Source organism: Hetaerina americana, unplaced genomic scaffold (genome assembly GCF_022747635.1).
Source record: "Hetaerina americana unplaced genomic scaffold, ioHetAmer1.1.p SCAF_5, whole genome shotgun sequence".
Classification (NCBI taxonomy): domain Eukaryota; kingdom Metazoa; phylum Arthropoda; class Insecta; order Odonata; family Calopterygidae; genus Hetaerina; species Hetaerina americana.
Genome location: NW_027287095.1, coordinates 51612175 through 51629619, shown reverse-complemented (window position 1 = coordinate 51629619; position 17445 = coordinate 51612175). Strand labels below are relative to the sequence as shown.

Genomic DNA, 17445 nt, shown 5'->3' with positions numbered 1-17445 from the left:
TTATGCTCGTATTCATCGTAGAGTTGTGATATAACCAATAATAGCCGCAGGATCATAGTGAAAACTTTATCATAGAGTGCCGTCCTGCATGACTTGAAAACTTCGTCCTTGAGATAAGAGGTATGCATCGTTCTGAGGCTTTTCAGACGTGAGAGTGGGGAAGAATGGAGAAAATAAAATAGACAAAAAGAAACCCAATGATGGAGTTCCGGATATGGTTTTTGGAGGAGAGATGGCAGCTGGGAGAAATTCGTAGGGGAGAGGGCAAATTAATACAGAAGATCCTGAGAGGCACTGGGATGCAGGAGAGGAAAATATTGGAGAAAATTTTGGTCAAGCCAGGTAGAGGTAAGAAAAGAATAAATAATTTCTATGGAATTAAGGGAAATAGATTGTATGCAGAGCTACGTGAATAAATAATGAGTTTCGATGCGGATTCTCGTCTTGTAGCATCTAGCATGGGGTATGTAGTAGGTGTTTCTGATGAATATGAGAAATAATAAATGAAAAATGGTAACACAAACCATCATAATAGTTCTCACTGCAGTAGCCAAAAGCTATGTCTTACCAATATTTAAGGGTTAATTTATTGTATTAAAAAAATGGCATGAACTGTCGTTTCACGAGAATATTATTTTTGATAGAAAAGGCATCTATCGAGCACAATTATTTTTTCTTCGTAAAATACTTCTTTTTTAGAACAAATTATTCGACTACTAAAAATTGTTTTTTTTGGAACGCCACCAGGATGCCATGGAAGAGATTTTCCGCAGAGACCGTACGCATCCTGTAGCCATGGAAAGTCATTTCCACAATTCCCTCCTTCACCACCTTATTTCTTTAAGTTTTCCCAATGCTTCCAGTGTCGTGAGAAGGAGTACGTTGATATTTTTTTTGGAAATCCACAGACGGAGAAGAAATATACACGCAACAGTGAGACCCCAACAGATGAAAGAAGTATTGGGATGTTTTCGAACATCACTGTGTCCATGACTGGGCGAATGGCATATATGTTATGTATTCAGGGATTCAGTTCATGGGGGATCGTTTCTCTTCCATCATCCGGGATGAGGAGAGTAACTCTGCAGGATACGTCAAATAGCTTTCGCAAAGGTGGACTTGGAGCTTTGAATCCGTGCTTTACACTTCGGTTACTCGAAGGATAGTTATTTATGTACATACGCTCGACCTCATTATTTTTTTCTGTTTTTTCCATTGCGTTTTGTTTATCGCCCGACTAACGGACTTTGAAATTGTAAGTGCCCGTGATATCCAAAGCGCTACGCCATCAGCGCATGGCGAAACTCATCAATGATTCATGTCAGCAATTTGCTTTGTAAACCTACGTTATAGCGAGTGGAGTGGAAATAAAAATGACTGCCGGAGAGAGAGAAAGGGCAGTGGACTCGCTAAATATTTTTCGGAAAAATATTTATTTGCTGTTTTACTTAATAAGCATAGTTAAAACAGTCAGACCTTAAGTACGCATAAATAGCATTTCTGTCTCACACACAGGAGTCAAAGAAAATTCTAAATATACTTTCAACTGTTAAAATCATGGTAAAATTCATTCCGACCAATTCACTAAGCCCGCTATATAGCCTTCAAACCTGATATTACTTCAAAGTATGCCCCAACCCTCCCAATTTCACCATTTTCAACTAGTTTCCGGTTATAGGATACGAGAAATGAGGAACTTAACGATAGTCTACTAATGAGCCCTTCATGATCGCGTGTAGAAAATACTAAGCAAGCAAACCTTGATCAGAAAGCTAAATAATTTCTCCGCGATTTTTCAAATCCTTCATTTACTCCTTAACGATTTAATGGGATTATATTGATGTCGACAATAAAACTATGAAATTGATTTTCTAATTCGTGGTCGGAAAATCTATATTTAGAGTGGAGAATCAATAACTATAAGTGTATTTCAGTTAGTAGGTCGATATTCCACCATTCTCAACCTGAAGCATTTTAATTTATATTCTCTGCTCTGTGCTTGAAACACTGGCATAACAGAGTAGTTTAAATCATCAAAAGGCTTCTTCAATTTCCGTTTTGGCACGGAAAAATAGGCACGCATTTTAAAATAAAATCATATGCTGACAACCACGAAGTCGCGACCCACAGCAAGGTCGTGACAACGAGATTGCGAACTTGAGCGAGAATTATTATATCTTGACAGTTATCCGTCTTGATCATTTCGTATTCATAAACACAGAATTGTAAGTAAATCATTCGCATTCCACCACCCACTTCATCGGTGTCTCCTCGTTCATCCTTAAAAGATATTTCCAAAGTATGATTATTTTACAGCATACTATATTTAGAATGCAACATTATTTCGTGCCTTTTTTTGTACTAAATACATATTTTTAAACATCATTCTGTCTCGCTTAAACCAATTATTGTAGATTCTCAATCACCATTAAATTTCTAATGACATAGAAAAGACAGACATATCTCCTTTGTATCAGAAAAATTTGCTGCACTGGTTCAAGTACGAAAAAAATCTTTAGACATACGTATTAGGCCAAACTGATTCGCTAAGATCATGATAACCAGTGTATAATGTTTTCATGGGCTTTTGGCGGCAAAAATTATTGATATCAATACACTTTTCGCATTTTTATTGAATTCAAGCATCTGATTGTCCCGATATCACCATCATTCCTATTTTTTGAAGGTCTTAAAGATAATGTTCCATTTTTCAGAAGGTAGGTCACTTCGTCAATCTCATTGGCTCTGTTTTCACGTTTAATTTCGTTGCGATCCATTAAGAGAAACCATTAATATCCGACCAAGTCGGAGTCATATCAATTGATACATTATGACATTTTTTGCAATTGAAATTCCAAATTCGAAGAAGACGAGTTCTCAATGTTTCCGAACGTGCATGAGTAGTGTGGGATATCTTCCAGACCGCGATAACGCCAAGGATGTGGGTTTAGAGCACTAGAATCAGTGTGCCAGAAGTCGCCACAGGCATTTAATGAAGGGTCATATGGACTAGGTTGATTCGTCCAATAGCGTTGGAATTATAACCAAGGATCAGTTCAATTAGGGCACGAAAACGAATCTTTAACTGTGCATCTTCTTGTTTGAATGTATTTTTATGTGTATGTATAGTACTTGTATGTATTGTATGTGTGTATGTTGCAAATATTTTGTTATAGCTATTGATTAAATAGGCAACTAATGTATTGTTTCTGTGCGTTAGTCCTAAGATAGTATATGTTTTAATTTTATTGCTATTTATGTATATTTGGGGTAATTTATCTGTAATTTTAATATTGTAAACGTGTGACGAGGAGTTAGGTGGTAGAATAGACTCCATAGTCTCAATTTCGCCCAAATATAAAGATGAGTATCCATCTATCTTCACTATAGGCTCCAAAAACGTATTTTTTTTGAACGTGTTTTAATTTTATTGTTATTTATGTATATTTGGGGTAATTTATCTGTAATTTTAATATTGTAAACGTGTGACGAGGAGTTAGGTGGTAGAATAGACTCCATAGTCTCAATTTCGCCCAAATATAAAGATGAGTATCCATCTATCTTCACTATAGGCTCCAAAAACGTATTTTTTCTCCTCGGCACAAAGTTTTCTATCACTGGTTTTGCGACGCATTACCCAATGATTTGTGTCATCTCCAGGGATCGCCCGTCATGCTCATTCCGGCAAAATTGCGGAATTCGGTGAAGGGTAATATGATCTTCGTTTTCAGTCGCGTTTAAAACGATTTGAGCAGGGCCTTATGAAGATTCACGATCGCACCCCTGGTCTCTCGCGATATCCCAATCCAATACGTTGCACATTCCTCGGGGTGTTACCCAACAGTCATTAGGGATTCTCCATTGAGTGAGAAGTCCCCGCACACCCCATTCCGTGGCTAATTGAACTCGGTCAGTTTAGGGGATGAACTTTACCCTGTGAGTGGAGGTGCAGATGGGTCAATAGACTGGACATAATCGGCTGTAGCAGCTCGCTGCCTCCGATCTCCGAACTATATGAGGCCCTTGGTTTCATTGATTTTCGTTGTTTATCATCATCACTGGTTGTCCGCAACCGTTATTTCAATCGATTTATAGCCATCATTTGCTACGTATCTTCCAAGTTTCCGGGGGTACCAGTTTAAGTAGCAAATGTAAAACGTTACCTCAGCCGTGACGCTCTTCCATTCAAATTCCGGTGACACAATGACCTTCGTGAGTCGGGACACTTCCTCACCTTTTATGTGCTTCTTTAATGTCCATGTGTCACACATGGACATTACCTAACGTCCGTGCGAAACGTACAGCACGTAAGGTCAGTGCGACTGAGTGGATTATTGGCGGGCCCCACTGGCGAAGGAGTTGTCCTCACAAACCTTGTTTGTGCGTGTGGCTAATTAACCTGATACTGTCAAGTTTTTCCATTCCGAGTTATGCTAGTTTATACAATAACATGCGTAGTGTCCAAAATTAAGAAATTAAAACAGTAAGAAATATTAAATAGTTGGTGAATTCGAATCAGAAAAGAATCCCAGACAATCTTATTGCGGAGGCATGAGATTTGTGCCCTGAACTTCATTAGCTAATCAGAGCAGATACATATTTTCATCCGGGCTTCGGTGAGAGGGTGTCTCTGATCGCAATGGCAAAATGTAACAAAAGCAAATGCGCTTCGTAACGAGTTGCAAATGGATGGGGCCCGCTCAATTCATGGGTGTTCGGCTTAGTACGCACCGGTCTCTCTCTCTCATTGCCTTGGCCCAGCCGCATTCAATTTCCCCGTGACGCGTTTCCGCCCTCACAGTAACTCGAGTTCTTGAAGGAGTGATGAGTCTCTGGCCTTATCTCCCCCTTGCAGTGAGGTTCAACAGTGGAGCCATGTGGCCTGGCGGTTAAAGCATTGTCAGAGCGGGCAAAAGGAAGCACGCTCCCTTCCGCGTGGGCTTCGTCTGTTTCGAGGACCTTTGCAATGTGGGATGGAAAAGAGGAGGGGGGGGATGCGACCGGACGACAACGGAGAGACTGGTACGATAGCCCGAGAAAAACAAATGATACTTGTTGTCAAGGAAGCGTCAATCGAGTATGCATTCTTCACGAGCGAGAGAACTTGGAGGGAATAAAAAGACTCGTAGCCCGCATCGTGTGAATTCCATTTTCGACCCATATGATATAATCGGGTAGAATGAAACAGGTTGCTAAGTGTAGTTTCCCTTTCCAGCGCCCTCTTGAAATTGCACTGGTGATTTTGGCTAGTTTTTCCAAGCTTAGAACGACTTCATGCACCTCAACTGGGAAATGAAAAGCATTTCGGCAAATGCTCGTTGGTATTTGCGCGTCACTAGGCAAACCCGGAAGGCCCAAGATCCTTATTACGGACCCCCACATCTTGCCCCCTCTTGTCGTGGTCCAGTCTTGGGTGTTTACTACGGTGCAACCGCGTTCATTGTATTTCTTCAAGATGGTCGGTTTAAAATAAGTTAATAATATTATCCCTCTAATGATACACATCCTTAAAATAAAAAGCCTGATAAAAAATGTATCAAAGTAAATTGGGACATGTAGACCACCAAACTTACAATAAGTACAAGGAATGAGGAAAACTATTATTTAGACTTTGCCAGAACTAATTTGGGAAAATTTTCGATCAATACAATCCATATTGGCATAATTCCAAACCAAAATAAATCAATTACGCCCAAAATGTAAGGAAATCCCAACGTAGAATGAAAATACTGCATCGAAGAGCAAAAGAGCAAATTACAAACAACTGAATTGTTTATTATAGTAATTCCTTGGCTTATTTTAGTTAAAATTACTCATATATTAGTGGTAGTACTTAAAAGGCATAGGCGCCCGACAGCTAAAACCCTTAGGGATAGGTGGATAATTTGGCAGAAGTAGAATGAATTTTTGGGGAATAGGGGGAGGGTGGTGAAAGAAACCCTGCGTCGGTATTAGCCTAATTTTTACGAAAGGTGCCAAGGGGTCCACATTTATAGGTCCCATCCGATGGAAGGCGTGCTTCACTTACAATGCCCTCCAGAAAGCACCTCAAGTAGGGATCAGGATGCGATCCTTATTTATATTTGTATTGCTATTAAATACGCGTATATTATAGCAACATATTCTTGATAAATATTAACCTCTCAATGAGGTTTATCTCATTTGGAAAAATGTCATTATCGTAATACAAATCATGCAAGAATATTTCTTTTATTCTTTGCGGCAGAAAATGACTCCGCTGGTTAATAGAAATTATAGTATTGTGGAGAAATGTTTGTATTTAAGTTATTTATCAGTTGTAGTCTACCAGACTATGGTAGATTTTCAATGGACCCAGGCACTAGACACTTCTTCAACGCCCTGCATAACACAATCCACATCATTTTCCACCCTCTACTACGCTTTCCCAGCCCTCTCCCCTCCATCGCATTCTTCAACATCTCACTCACTGGCTCTTAGTACCACTTGCATTCGCTTGCCCTGCCATTTAAATTTGTAATTAAAGTCGTCAATAAGAAAAGTTACTGTTAAGAAAATGTTTTTTCATTCAAAGATATTATTAAGACACAAATTATGAATTGTGGATCAGTGAATGTCAAAAAAAATGTTACGTGATCTGTGAATGTTTAAATTGCTTAACATAAAAATTGGTAATTAAAACTTATTTTTAGTAAAGCTGCATATTTCACGTATTTTTTATTTTCTATTAATTTTCATTTAGTATTGGCTGGGGTTTAGTTGTTGTACCTAGATCGGTTCGTAAACTATCGTCCTAAAGCTCCTCGCAGCCCTATTCATAACAGGTCCCCATAGGAGATAAGAGAAAACATGCGGTGATATTTTCACTTTTCCGCACGTTTGCTGTGTGAGACTGCTAAGAAAGAAAGATACACGACACACTTCACGAATACGAACCTATATGCAGTACCGGCGAGACATACGCGCACTAGCGTGAAAACTTTCATATCTCTACTCGCAAGCATTATAGCAGACCCGACCTAATTAAAAAAGGCGAGTCACATTTGCACGGAACCTTAAGTAACTTCCTTTCGCGAATCTTTGTTCACTTTGCCATTAAGAATGTTTTTATTCTTTACGTTGTAGAATGCCACGAAGCATTGTGTTCTTAAAACAACCACGTCTGCGCAAATTATATAAACATAATTCATATTTGGGAACAATACCTATTAGTCATAAACAAATTGCGAGTATTCTTCTGCTTATACCAAAAAATCGTTTCTGCATATCATCTGCAAGTAATTCTCAATTCGTACAAGAACATAATAATTACAGAATAACGCGGGCGAATTTTCCGGAGGCGCAATAAGCACACTCCATGAGCAGTTCCGTGAGGAAAGAGAAATATTTTTCGGGCGATTTTCGTATCAAATAGTCACTTTTACGCACGCACTGAATGGTATTATTATTAAAATTCTACATTCCATACTCCATAGCTAACTGTCTGGTCCTGTCAATGAAATATTCCAGAAGGTGCGGGTCGTTCAATAATATCTTAGAAAAACCCATAGCAGACGTCCGGAAAAGTTTTGCTTTTAGAAAGCCTCATCTCGCACTAGTAAATTTTACTTTCAGCTATATCCATCACGTATTTTCATTTTTGCAGTCGATTGAAACAAAAAAATTTTGTCTAATTAGAAAAATGGAAAAAATGAATTACGTGCGTTGACTAAGCTTCCATTGAAAAGGTTTAACACCGAAAGAGATTAAAACCGATTTGGATGAGTTCACGGCATATCTGCTTACGTGTTTGCAACTGTTTACCATTGGGTTAATGAATTTAAACGTGGCCGTAGAACCACAAATGGTTAACACCTTTCGGGACCTCCAATAGAAGTGACTTTCCTCGAAATTATTGAAAAAATCCACGATATGGTTTTGATTTATCGTCGAATCAGAGTTCGCGAAATGGTTGAGGTCACAGGCATATCTCAAGTTACAGTGGTTTCAATTTTGAACGAAAAATTGGGTGTGAAAAAATTCTCGGTAAGACGGGTGCCGCGTTTGCTGTCGGTGGAGAATGAACACAGTCGTGTGGTCGAATTCGAAGGCTGCTTTGGAACTTTTCCATCACGATCCTCACGATTTTCTGCAAAATATCGCGCGGAAGTCTGAAAAACCGTGCATTTGACCTTGCATAAATTTCAAATGAAAATAGTGGGCAAAAACCTTATTGAATTTGCTCCCAGTTGATTTATCCTGATTACAAGTTACATCAGCTGTCGAGTTTTCAGGAAACCCATTTGATAACTTAGCTAAGCTATGACTAACAGCGCACAAGTAGCGAGGGATTCAAACAATTTCTTCCCAAGCCTCCACTCCCGGCGTCATGAAAACAAGTTAACGACACCTCTACTAGCGTAATACTTTTATTAATGACATTAGATCGATTCAAGGAATAATTTAACAAATTCAAATTTTAGACAAGTGATCCCCCGTAACGGTGGAGATCTCAGCTAGAGTACTCAAATATATTATCCACAATGAGGCAACATTCCTGGATTACATGTAATTAACGTGATCATACGGGAATTACATGATTAGGACGTTCATGCTCGTATCTTAAACTCTCCAGGGGTTAAAGATGGCTTACTCGAGATTAATTATCAAGATAATTACCATTCATTCTCAGAAACCTCCTTATTATGGAATATTTAATTGTGAGCGGCGTTATGCCATTAATTGGCAGCGACAACTTTACCCGCTTCTAGTAACCAGGATTTTTTTATTGAAAAAATCGTCTGAGACACGGAAAGAATTTTCTTATATTATAGTTTAAAAACTGAAGAAGGAAGAGGTGTCTTTAAAAATTTCAAGAAATCTTTCATAGTTCTTAGAGCTAAGTTCATTTACGAAAAATGAGGAAGCAGATTAGGAAAATTTTAGGCAGAGTTTGGGGTGGAAAAAACCTTTGGTCAAATATAAAAAGCCAGGGCAAATAATCGCAGAAGATACCGAAAGGCATCAGGATGTTGAAGACTATGATTGGGAGGATATTATCGAGTGATTTATATGAGAAGAAAAGATTCCACATTTGGGACAGCACAAAGGTAGGTTGAGGGCCAGAAAATGGTTTGATGTAATGCTATTAAGGTGCTTAGCATGATGCCATGCATAAATTGTGTAGCTGTGCAACCACGCTGTGACACTGTGCCCATTACAAACCGACATTTGAGCAGAAGAATCAAAACAACAATACAAGTAGAAGCGAAAGCAAATTGATAACTACGTGCCCCTTCTTTCTTCTCCCTATTTCCGCGGCCCATGTACTAACAAATCCTGTCGCATGCTCTTGCTCTGCATTATTTACTAGTAAAACAAGTTTACTTAAGTTTAAAAACAGAAGAAGGAAGAGAAACTACTATGCCATCTTTTCGAAATTCAACAACACTTTCAATAGAGTTCCATGAGCCGAGTTCTCTTATGCAAAATGAGAAAGTAGATGCTTCAAATAAGTGCATACATTCCAGGGTAATCACTGTATAGCCACAAAAAAACTAATCCAGTCATCCAAAATTAAAAAGTCAATTTTTTAAACAAAATACAGGTTAATAACATGTATTCAAAACCGATCTTTTATTTAATTACTTCAAACTTCTCAGTTCTTAATTTTGAGTAAAATTAAGGACTACAGACGTTCGACCCATACACCCTTTACTTATATAGAGTAGAAGAAAAGATAAAATGAAACATTTCATATTTACCTGAACTTTATTGCACTGGTAATGTACATAAAAGGCATCAAAGCACTGGGAAATCACAAATTAACTGACTTTGTACAATGTTCCAAATTCAATTGGAATAGGGCACATAGTCAACCAACAACAGACCTATGTATACATAAACATTTTCACAGACACACTTTCAGAAAAAATACTATGTAAATTACACAATAAAGTGGCCCAATATGGACATTTTACAATTTAGGCAAACAGATGCCCTGAGACAGTAATAATGACTCTTTTGAAAACACTCATCAATAAGTGTGCGATGGTATACTATGATTAAAAAGACATGTGGAGATCAAATGCTCACAAAGACAGTTAAAATAGCTCATTATTGAGTAACTTTTTATCGAAGAGGTACTCTCCAAGAACACCTTGACCATCCGTCATCTTCTGAAGAGTTGATATCATACCAGCCAACTCTCTTTGGCCTTTGTATTGCTCATCCAAGAACTCCCCACTGAGGTAATCAACAAGCTAAAAGAAAATTAACAAATTAATTTCTGCAGTGCTATGAATTCATTGAGCAATTATCTTACATTTAAAATATGAAGTACACACTTATATTTTTGATGACACATTTTAATAAATAATTAGGGATTTTCAAAGAACCTCAAGAGTGATAAAACTTCAACGTAAATGTACACTAGATCTGAGAAAACTACACTTGATCTGAGAAATGCAATAATAAAAGGTTATTCACCTTATCAAATCAATGAAAATTAAACAAACTATAGCCATTTATTTTCACTGATTAAAATAATATTCTTTCAAATCCCATTGAGTATCAACCACATTTAAGTTGACAAACATAAAAATTCAATAATTTAAGGGATCATACATTTCTGTGAAAGATTTTAATACTTAAGCTCTGGAGAAGATATTTAGGGAAATAGTTAAAGTTTTCCTTCAAAATGTGCTATAAAATCACCCTGCGTCTAATGGGCCGGGCGTAAACGGGTATACATAATATCAGTCTATAAGCGCCAGCCGACTACTATTACGTTTTTTTTCCCGCATTAGGCATAGAAAATTGTTGCCGATAATATCAATGTTTTGAGTTTGTATTAAGCAACAGAGTTTTAATATTTCGCTGAAAGTACTATACCAAATAAATGGTAAAAATATCAAAAATAAATCGCAAATGCCGGCCCGGGTGGCAGCGGAGTGACGTCCTCGCCTGCCAAAGAGGTCGCGGGATCGATTCCTGCTTAGGTGAGTTTTTCCCAATCAAGGGCTTGTTTGTTTGTCATTGTTTCTGTAGCAATAACAAATTAACAAAAGTCTGATGTAAAGGCCAAAGTGCTGTTTTCGGATTAATGTGCAATACTCAAATGAATTGTAGCGCGTTTAGTTACATCTCAGATGTGGTGCTCTCTTGATTTAAGGTTAAATAGATATCGCCTCTCTGATGTACATACATACATCACATCTATCCCGATAAATTCGGAGTCTACAGGCATTCAACCTTAATTAGTTTGAGAGTTTCGTATAGGCATACAAAATGCTTCCTTTTAATACAAATATCTATAACATCAAAATAATTACAGACTAAGCGTCGCACAAAAATTTCAAATGATTAATAACCTCATGGTATCTTAAGAGAGAAGATTTTCCGACAACTTTGCATTTTAACTAGGATTCGTGAATTACGCTTCAGAACATGGAAACAAGGCAGCTGAAATGCGTTTTGGCCCAGTGATGAGAAATTTCCGAGATTCTACAGTGAAAAAACGTTGATACACGGATGGCTGCTACTTTTTTAATACAATAATTCAATTTTCTTCGTATCAAGTGCTAATATCAAAATATTTTTTTTTAGAATTAAAATTTTAAAGTATCTGAATTTTTGCCTTAACCTCATCGTCCGAGGTGTAATGCTTACCCTTGAGATGTCTCTTGAGTTGAGGAAAAAAATAAAAATCGCAAGGCGCAAAATCAGGGGAATAAGCAGGGTTTTGTTTGTTCTCGTCTGTGAGACGGCGTGGTACCTATCGTGCACAGATTTTACGGTATCCCAAATGTTCAATAATGAAGCCGACACGTTCCTTGGACATTCAAATATGGTTTGCGATACGCTTTTGAGTGATTCGACTGTCATTTTGAATCAAATCAGACGAGTTTGCGATGTTTATCGCCCGTGGCAGTGATCGGACGTCCGCTGCGTGTTTCATCAACAATTATGGATTTTCCAGGCACGCAACCACGCAATTTTACTACCCAGCGATTTACAGTGGACCTATCAACAGCATCGTCACCATAAACAGCCTTTAAACGACGATGAATCTCAGTGGGAGTCACTTTTTCGGCAGTTAAACATTCAATGACAGCACGCGGTTTAACTTGCGTTGACATAGCACTAGAACACGTCTCCCTACTTCCACTTCTCGAAATACACTGGATGAAAAAAACAGGGTGAAAACTACGCGTGTGTTGAGAGGGAATGTTACCTTCACATGCCACCAGGAGTGCTTCTGAAGGTCATTTTCTTTGTGGTCTACAAGCATGTGTGAATTAAGTTTTCAGCCTAGCCTCGTAATATTTTTTTAACGATGAAACCTATACATAAAATTCTTTTAACTTAATGGCCTGAGGGTTTCAGATCTAATTCCTAAAAGAACCTATATTAGAAATGAGTTCGTGAAATATCTACAAGATTCACATCAAAAAAGCATACAAGGATGGCATAGGTATGGAAATTATTACTTTATAAAAATTTTTATCCCTCTATATACATTACTACGAAGGATTTTTAAATGTATATTCAGATACTATGCATCTCACCATGACTTCAGGTTTTAAATGTATAATTAGCCTTCATCTAAATCCCTTTCCTGTAATTGGGATACATTAAATATCTTTGGCATACTTCAAAAGAAAGTGATGGACAATGAAAGGTATACTTCACTATGGCATAGCTAAATATTAGTACACAAATTTTCACTTACATGGTAGTCGTTGGTACCACCTTCACACGATGAAATGATATCACGAATGCTTACGGTGACGTTAGTTTCCAAACTAAGGGCATTTTCCAATGCATCTACACCAGAGGTCCATTCGGTTTTCAAAGGTTTCTGACAATTGAAGGATAACAATTGATTCAATCGTAAACAACACAAATACAAAATGATGAGAAAACTGAACATATAAATAAGAATTAAGCAGATATAGAGTAGTAGAGAACAGAATAAAAACATAACAGTATCTTATTAACTTATAGACAATGGTATATTTGAAAACTATGCTCATTCAACTGATCCCTGATAACTAATTAAATGATGATCCTCAGACATCTTCTAAAGGAATGAATTGCAATACTATTCCAGATGTTAAGAGTTCAATGCATATTAAAATTCCATTTAAGTGAAAAAAACATAAAATATTTCCAAATTTAACCAATTAGAAAAACTTACCGGTTCAGAAATAAGACCTTTCAAATAATCTGCTGGATTTGTCCTCATAAGTAAATATGAAATTATTTTAATAGCATGCTCTCTTTCCTCAGATGCACTCTCAAAAAAGAATTTTGCAAAACCGGGACGGTTCTCACGATCTTTTGAGAAGTGGGCACCCTAACAAGAAAAAAGTAAAACAACCACATTACATACACTGCACAGCTGGAAGTTAATTCAAAGTTATTATCTGCAGAAAATAATAAGAGCTTAATTAAAACGGTAAATATGTTTTTCATACATTAAATTATTTAAAATTTTATTCCTTTAAATACTTATTTTGGCAAGATAAATAAAAGCGGTACTATGGAGGAAGTACTGCACATGGAAATTTGCCAAGACAAGAGGAAAACTAACGATAATCCAAAGAAAAAAACTAATTCATGCAATACAACTGGTCAACATTGTTGCTTCATAAGTTCATCATGGGAAATTATGTAAACAAATCTAACCATGGCCAAATACGTCATTGCTGCATTTAGTTCTGTCTGCACCTGAGCCGCCATTTTTTCTTTGCATTCTAGATCCATAGTGAGCCATTTTGTGTCTATATTCAGTGACACACCGTCACCTGTAAAAAAAATTAGAAATAATTATGCAAAAGTAACAAGAAAAATTCATCATACAAAAGCATGCATGCGATGTTGCATGTATCTTGCAAGCCACATTTAACCCTTCAGTACATTTGAGAGGGGGGGATTCCATGTCATCAACAGTCAATAGTTTGATCTAAGGAGTAATTCAGGAATTTTCATGCTACAAGATCCAGAAAATATTATTGCTGAGAGAGAACAAATAGGTTTTCCATTTCATATCCATCATTGATTTTTACCACTCAAGAAATATTGCGGTTACATCATAAGGAGCATAGGTTGGTAGCATTGCCTAGTGGCTAAATTTTTATGACGACATCCTCTCCCTCCAGTCCTTATTGCATGGCCCAGAAGTAAGTAGAATCTCTTTAAGATAAAGAGAAAAAATTAAACATATCTAACCGTAATGAAATGGGATGAATGTAATTCCCAATAAATAAAATAATAAAGAAGTTTTCTCCTTCTGCTTGTCCAGTTATTCATGACCTTAGTACGGTGGTGGTCCATCATATAAGTGGTTGATATTAATTTTTATTCCATCCTATTAAATATATCTGGAAACTCTCCATTGGGTAAATTAACACTTATGTAAAAACGTTTGCCACTAACATGTACGTGCGCACCACCATGCACGTCCTCTTCAGGGATGCATCACAAGTCATATAAATTTCCATATAATTATTGATCCAGAATAAAAGTACAAATGCAATCATCTTGTACACTAAACTTATGAAAAGCTGCTTCCCAACTAACTTAACTTTTCCTTAAACCTATCCCCATTAATCCCTTTTGTCAGGTAGGATATTTATAGTCAAAATCACTGTGCAGAATACAAGAATCCACAACTTGTGCAGTTGATCGGTACGAGGTGTGTACAAAAAATATCGCGAATTTTGAATTTCCGCGGGTTACGTATATTTGATTTTCGATTTTTTACGGCGTTATGTACGGTACTTATGTCTCTCCCTTTTGCCGAAAAGCTCGGTCATTTTGAATGCTCCATTAATTTTTGACAGCTGCCTTGCTTGGGCGTGTTTTGGCTTGTCTTCGATTTTTGCCCGTACCAAAAAATGGATCAAAGAGTCTGCATCACATTTTGTGGGAAAAACGATATTAAGTGCGCGGACGCATTCCGAATGTGGACTGTGGCATATGGAGAAGTTACCTTGGACCGAAGCAACGTTTATCGGCGGTACACAATGCTCTCAGAGGGCCGAGAAGATGTAAACGACGAAGAGCGTGCCGGACGCCCGAGCACGTCAACGACAGGCGAAAACATTGATGACGTGAAGAAAATAGTATTGGCCAATCGTCAAATCACCGTAAGAGACGTTGCTGAGGACATAAACATATCGATTGTCTTCTGCCATTCGATTTTCACCAATGATTTGGGCATGACAAGGGTCGCCGCGAAATTCGTACAAAAATTGCTCAATGTCGACCAAAAACAGCAACGTATTAACATTGCTAATGAGGTGTTGGACCCAATCCGCGACGACCAAAATTTGCTCCAGAGGGTCATAACTGGTGAAGAATCATGGGTTGTTGGTTATGACGTGGAAACTTAAGCTCAATCATCCCAATGGAAGCTGCAGCACGAGCCAAACCGAAAAATGCGGGCCAAGTTCGGTCGAATGTGAAAGTTTTGCTTACAGTTTTCTTCGAATGCAGGAGCGTGGTGCATCATGAGTTGTCGCCAAAAGGTAGAACGGTAAATAAAGAATATTACCTGCAAGTTATGCGCAATTTGCGCGAAGCAATCCGCCACAAACGCCCAGATTTGTGGAATAACAAAAATTGGCTTTTGCACCATGACAACGCCCCTGCTCACACATCGTTACTTTTGCGCGAATTTTTGGCCAAAAACAAACACACTAATGATGCCGCAGCCACCGTATTCCGACCCCAGTGACTTTTTCTTGTTACCGAAACTGAAGAGGCCCATGAAAGGACGACGCTACGCTACGATTGACGAGATAAAGACTGCATCGAAGGAAGAGCTGAACGAGATCACAAAAAATGATTTTTTGAAGTGCTTCGAAGATTGGAAAAAACGTTGACACAAGTGTATTATATCGAATGGGGATTACGTTGAACGGGAAAAAATAGATATTAATGAATAGATAAATAATTTTGGAAAAAATAAAATTCGCAATACTTTTTTAACAGACCTCGTACATAGAGCCCTGATATCTAAACGCAAGACTTGAAAAAAAATGGTAAAACCCGGGAAATTCAATCATTAATTCAAAATTTCATCAAAAAACGAATTAAATACTATACTACCTCGATCAAAAAGTTCCCGGAATAACCACCGTGTGGCGCTCCCATCGTTCCGATTTGAGTTCTGTTTTTTTTGTTAAATTGGTACATCTGTTGTTGATATTCCCTTTAAATCTTAGTGTCATAACTTGACATTTGCAAAAGTTACGTAGCCAAGAGTACATCTATCTCTGTGTGTGTTGGCGATTTTTTACAATTTCAGAAATGGATTTAAATTTGCAACAACGAACTTGTATTAAATTTTGCGTAAAAAACGGATTTAGTGGCGCACGGACGTTGGAAATGTTGGAAAAGTGTTTCGGCAACGATTCTCTAAAAAAAACGGTCGTTTACCAGTGGCACGAGCGGTTCAGAAGTGGTCGTGAGTCAATCGAAGATGATGAACGCAGTGGCAGACCATCGACATCGAAAGTCGGTGAAAAAATTGATAAAGTAAAAGAAATGTTGGTCAATAACCGCAAATTAACCATCAGAGAAATAGCGGAGGACTTGAACATTGCCTATGGATCCGCCCAAGACATTGTGGTTAATGATTTGGGTTTCCGTCGTGTAGCAGCAAAGTTGGTGCCAAAAGACCTCAATTTCATGCAAAAAAGAGACCGTGTTGACGTCGCAAAAGACATGATTTGCGAGGCTGAATCCGATCCCACATTCATCAAAAGGATCATTACTGGAGACGAGACGTGGGTTTATGAGTACGACACGCAATCCAGTCATCAGGCAAGTGAATGGCGTTCACCAAATGAGCCGAGACCAAAAAAACCACGTCGTTTTCAGTCAAAAAAGAAGGCAATGCTGACGGTTTTCATGGATTACAACGGTGTAGTGCATCATGAATTTTTGCCAGAAGGCCAGACAGTAAACAAAGAGTATTATTTGGGCGTTATGAGACGTTTGCGTGAAGCAATTCGCCGAAAGAGACCAGAAATGTGGGCAGAAAACTCGTGGATTTTGCACCATGATAACGCACCGTCGCACAGTGCTATCATTATTCGTAATTTTTTGACGAAAAATGCAACAAATACCATCCAACAGCCACCGAATTCACCTGATTTGGCTCCCTGCGACTTCTTTCTGTTCAATCGAGTTATAAAACCATTACGGGGAACGCGTTTTAGCAGCCGAGAGGAAGTAATGGAAAAATCGCAGGAAGCACTGATGGACATACCGAAAACCGAATATAAAAAATGTTTCGAGGATTGGATCAAGCGCTGGCATAAGTGTGTTGCAGTCGATGGGGATTACTTTGAAGGGGACAATATAGATTTAGATGAATAAACTTGTATTTTTAATTTTCTGAATAAATTCCGGGAAATTTTTGATCAAGGTAGTATTCCTTTATTTGACGATTTACTGATAAAAATACTATGT

At 37.9% G+C, this 17445-nt stretch overlaps 1 protein-coding gene across 1 annotated transcript in view; it reads right to left on the bottom strand.

The window, feature by feature from the left end:
- Positions 1-9710: 9710 nt before the first annotated feature.
- The window catches only part of Fer1HCH (Ferritin 1 heavy chain homologue), a 28315-nt gene continuing 20580 nt past the window's right edge, over positions 9711-17445 (bottom strand). The window contains exons 3-6 of the mRNA XM_071592461.1: positions 13651-13769; positions 13160-13318; positions 12692-12820; positions 9711-10220 (exon numbers count right to left, since the gene is read on the bottom strand). Coding sequence (XP_071448562.1) covers positions 10062-10220; positions 12692-12820; positions 13160-13318; positions 13651-13769 — 566 coding nt within the window. The 3' untranslated portion in view covers positions 9711-10061. The remainder of the gene's footprint in view (positions 10221-12691; positions 12821-13159; positions 13319-13650; positions 13770-17445) is intronic.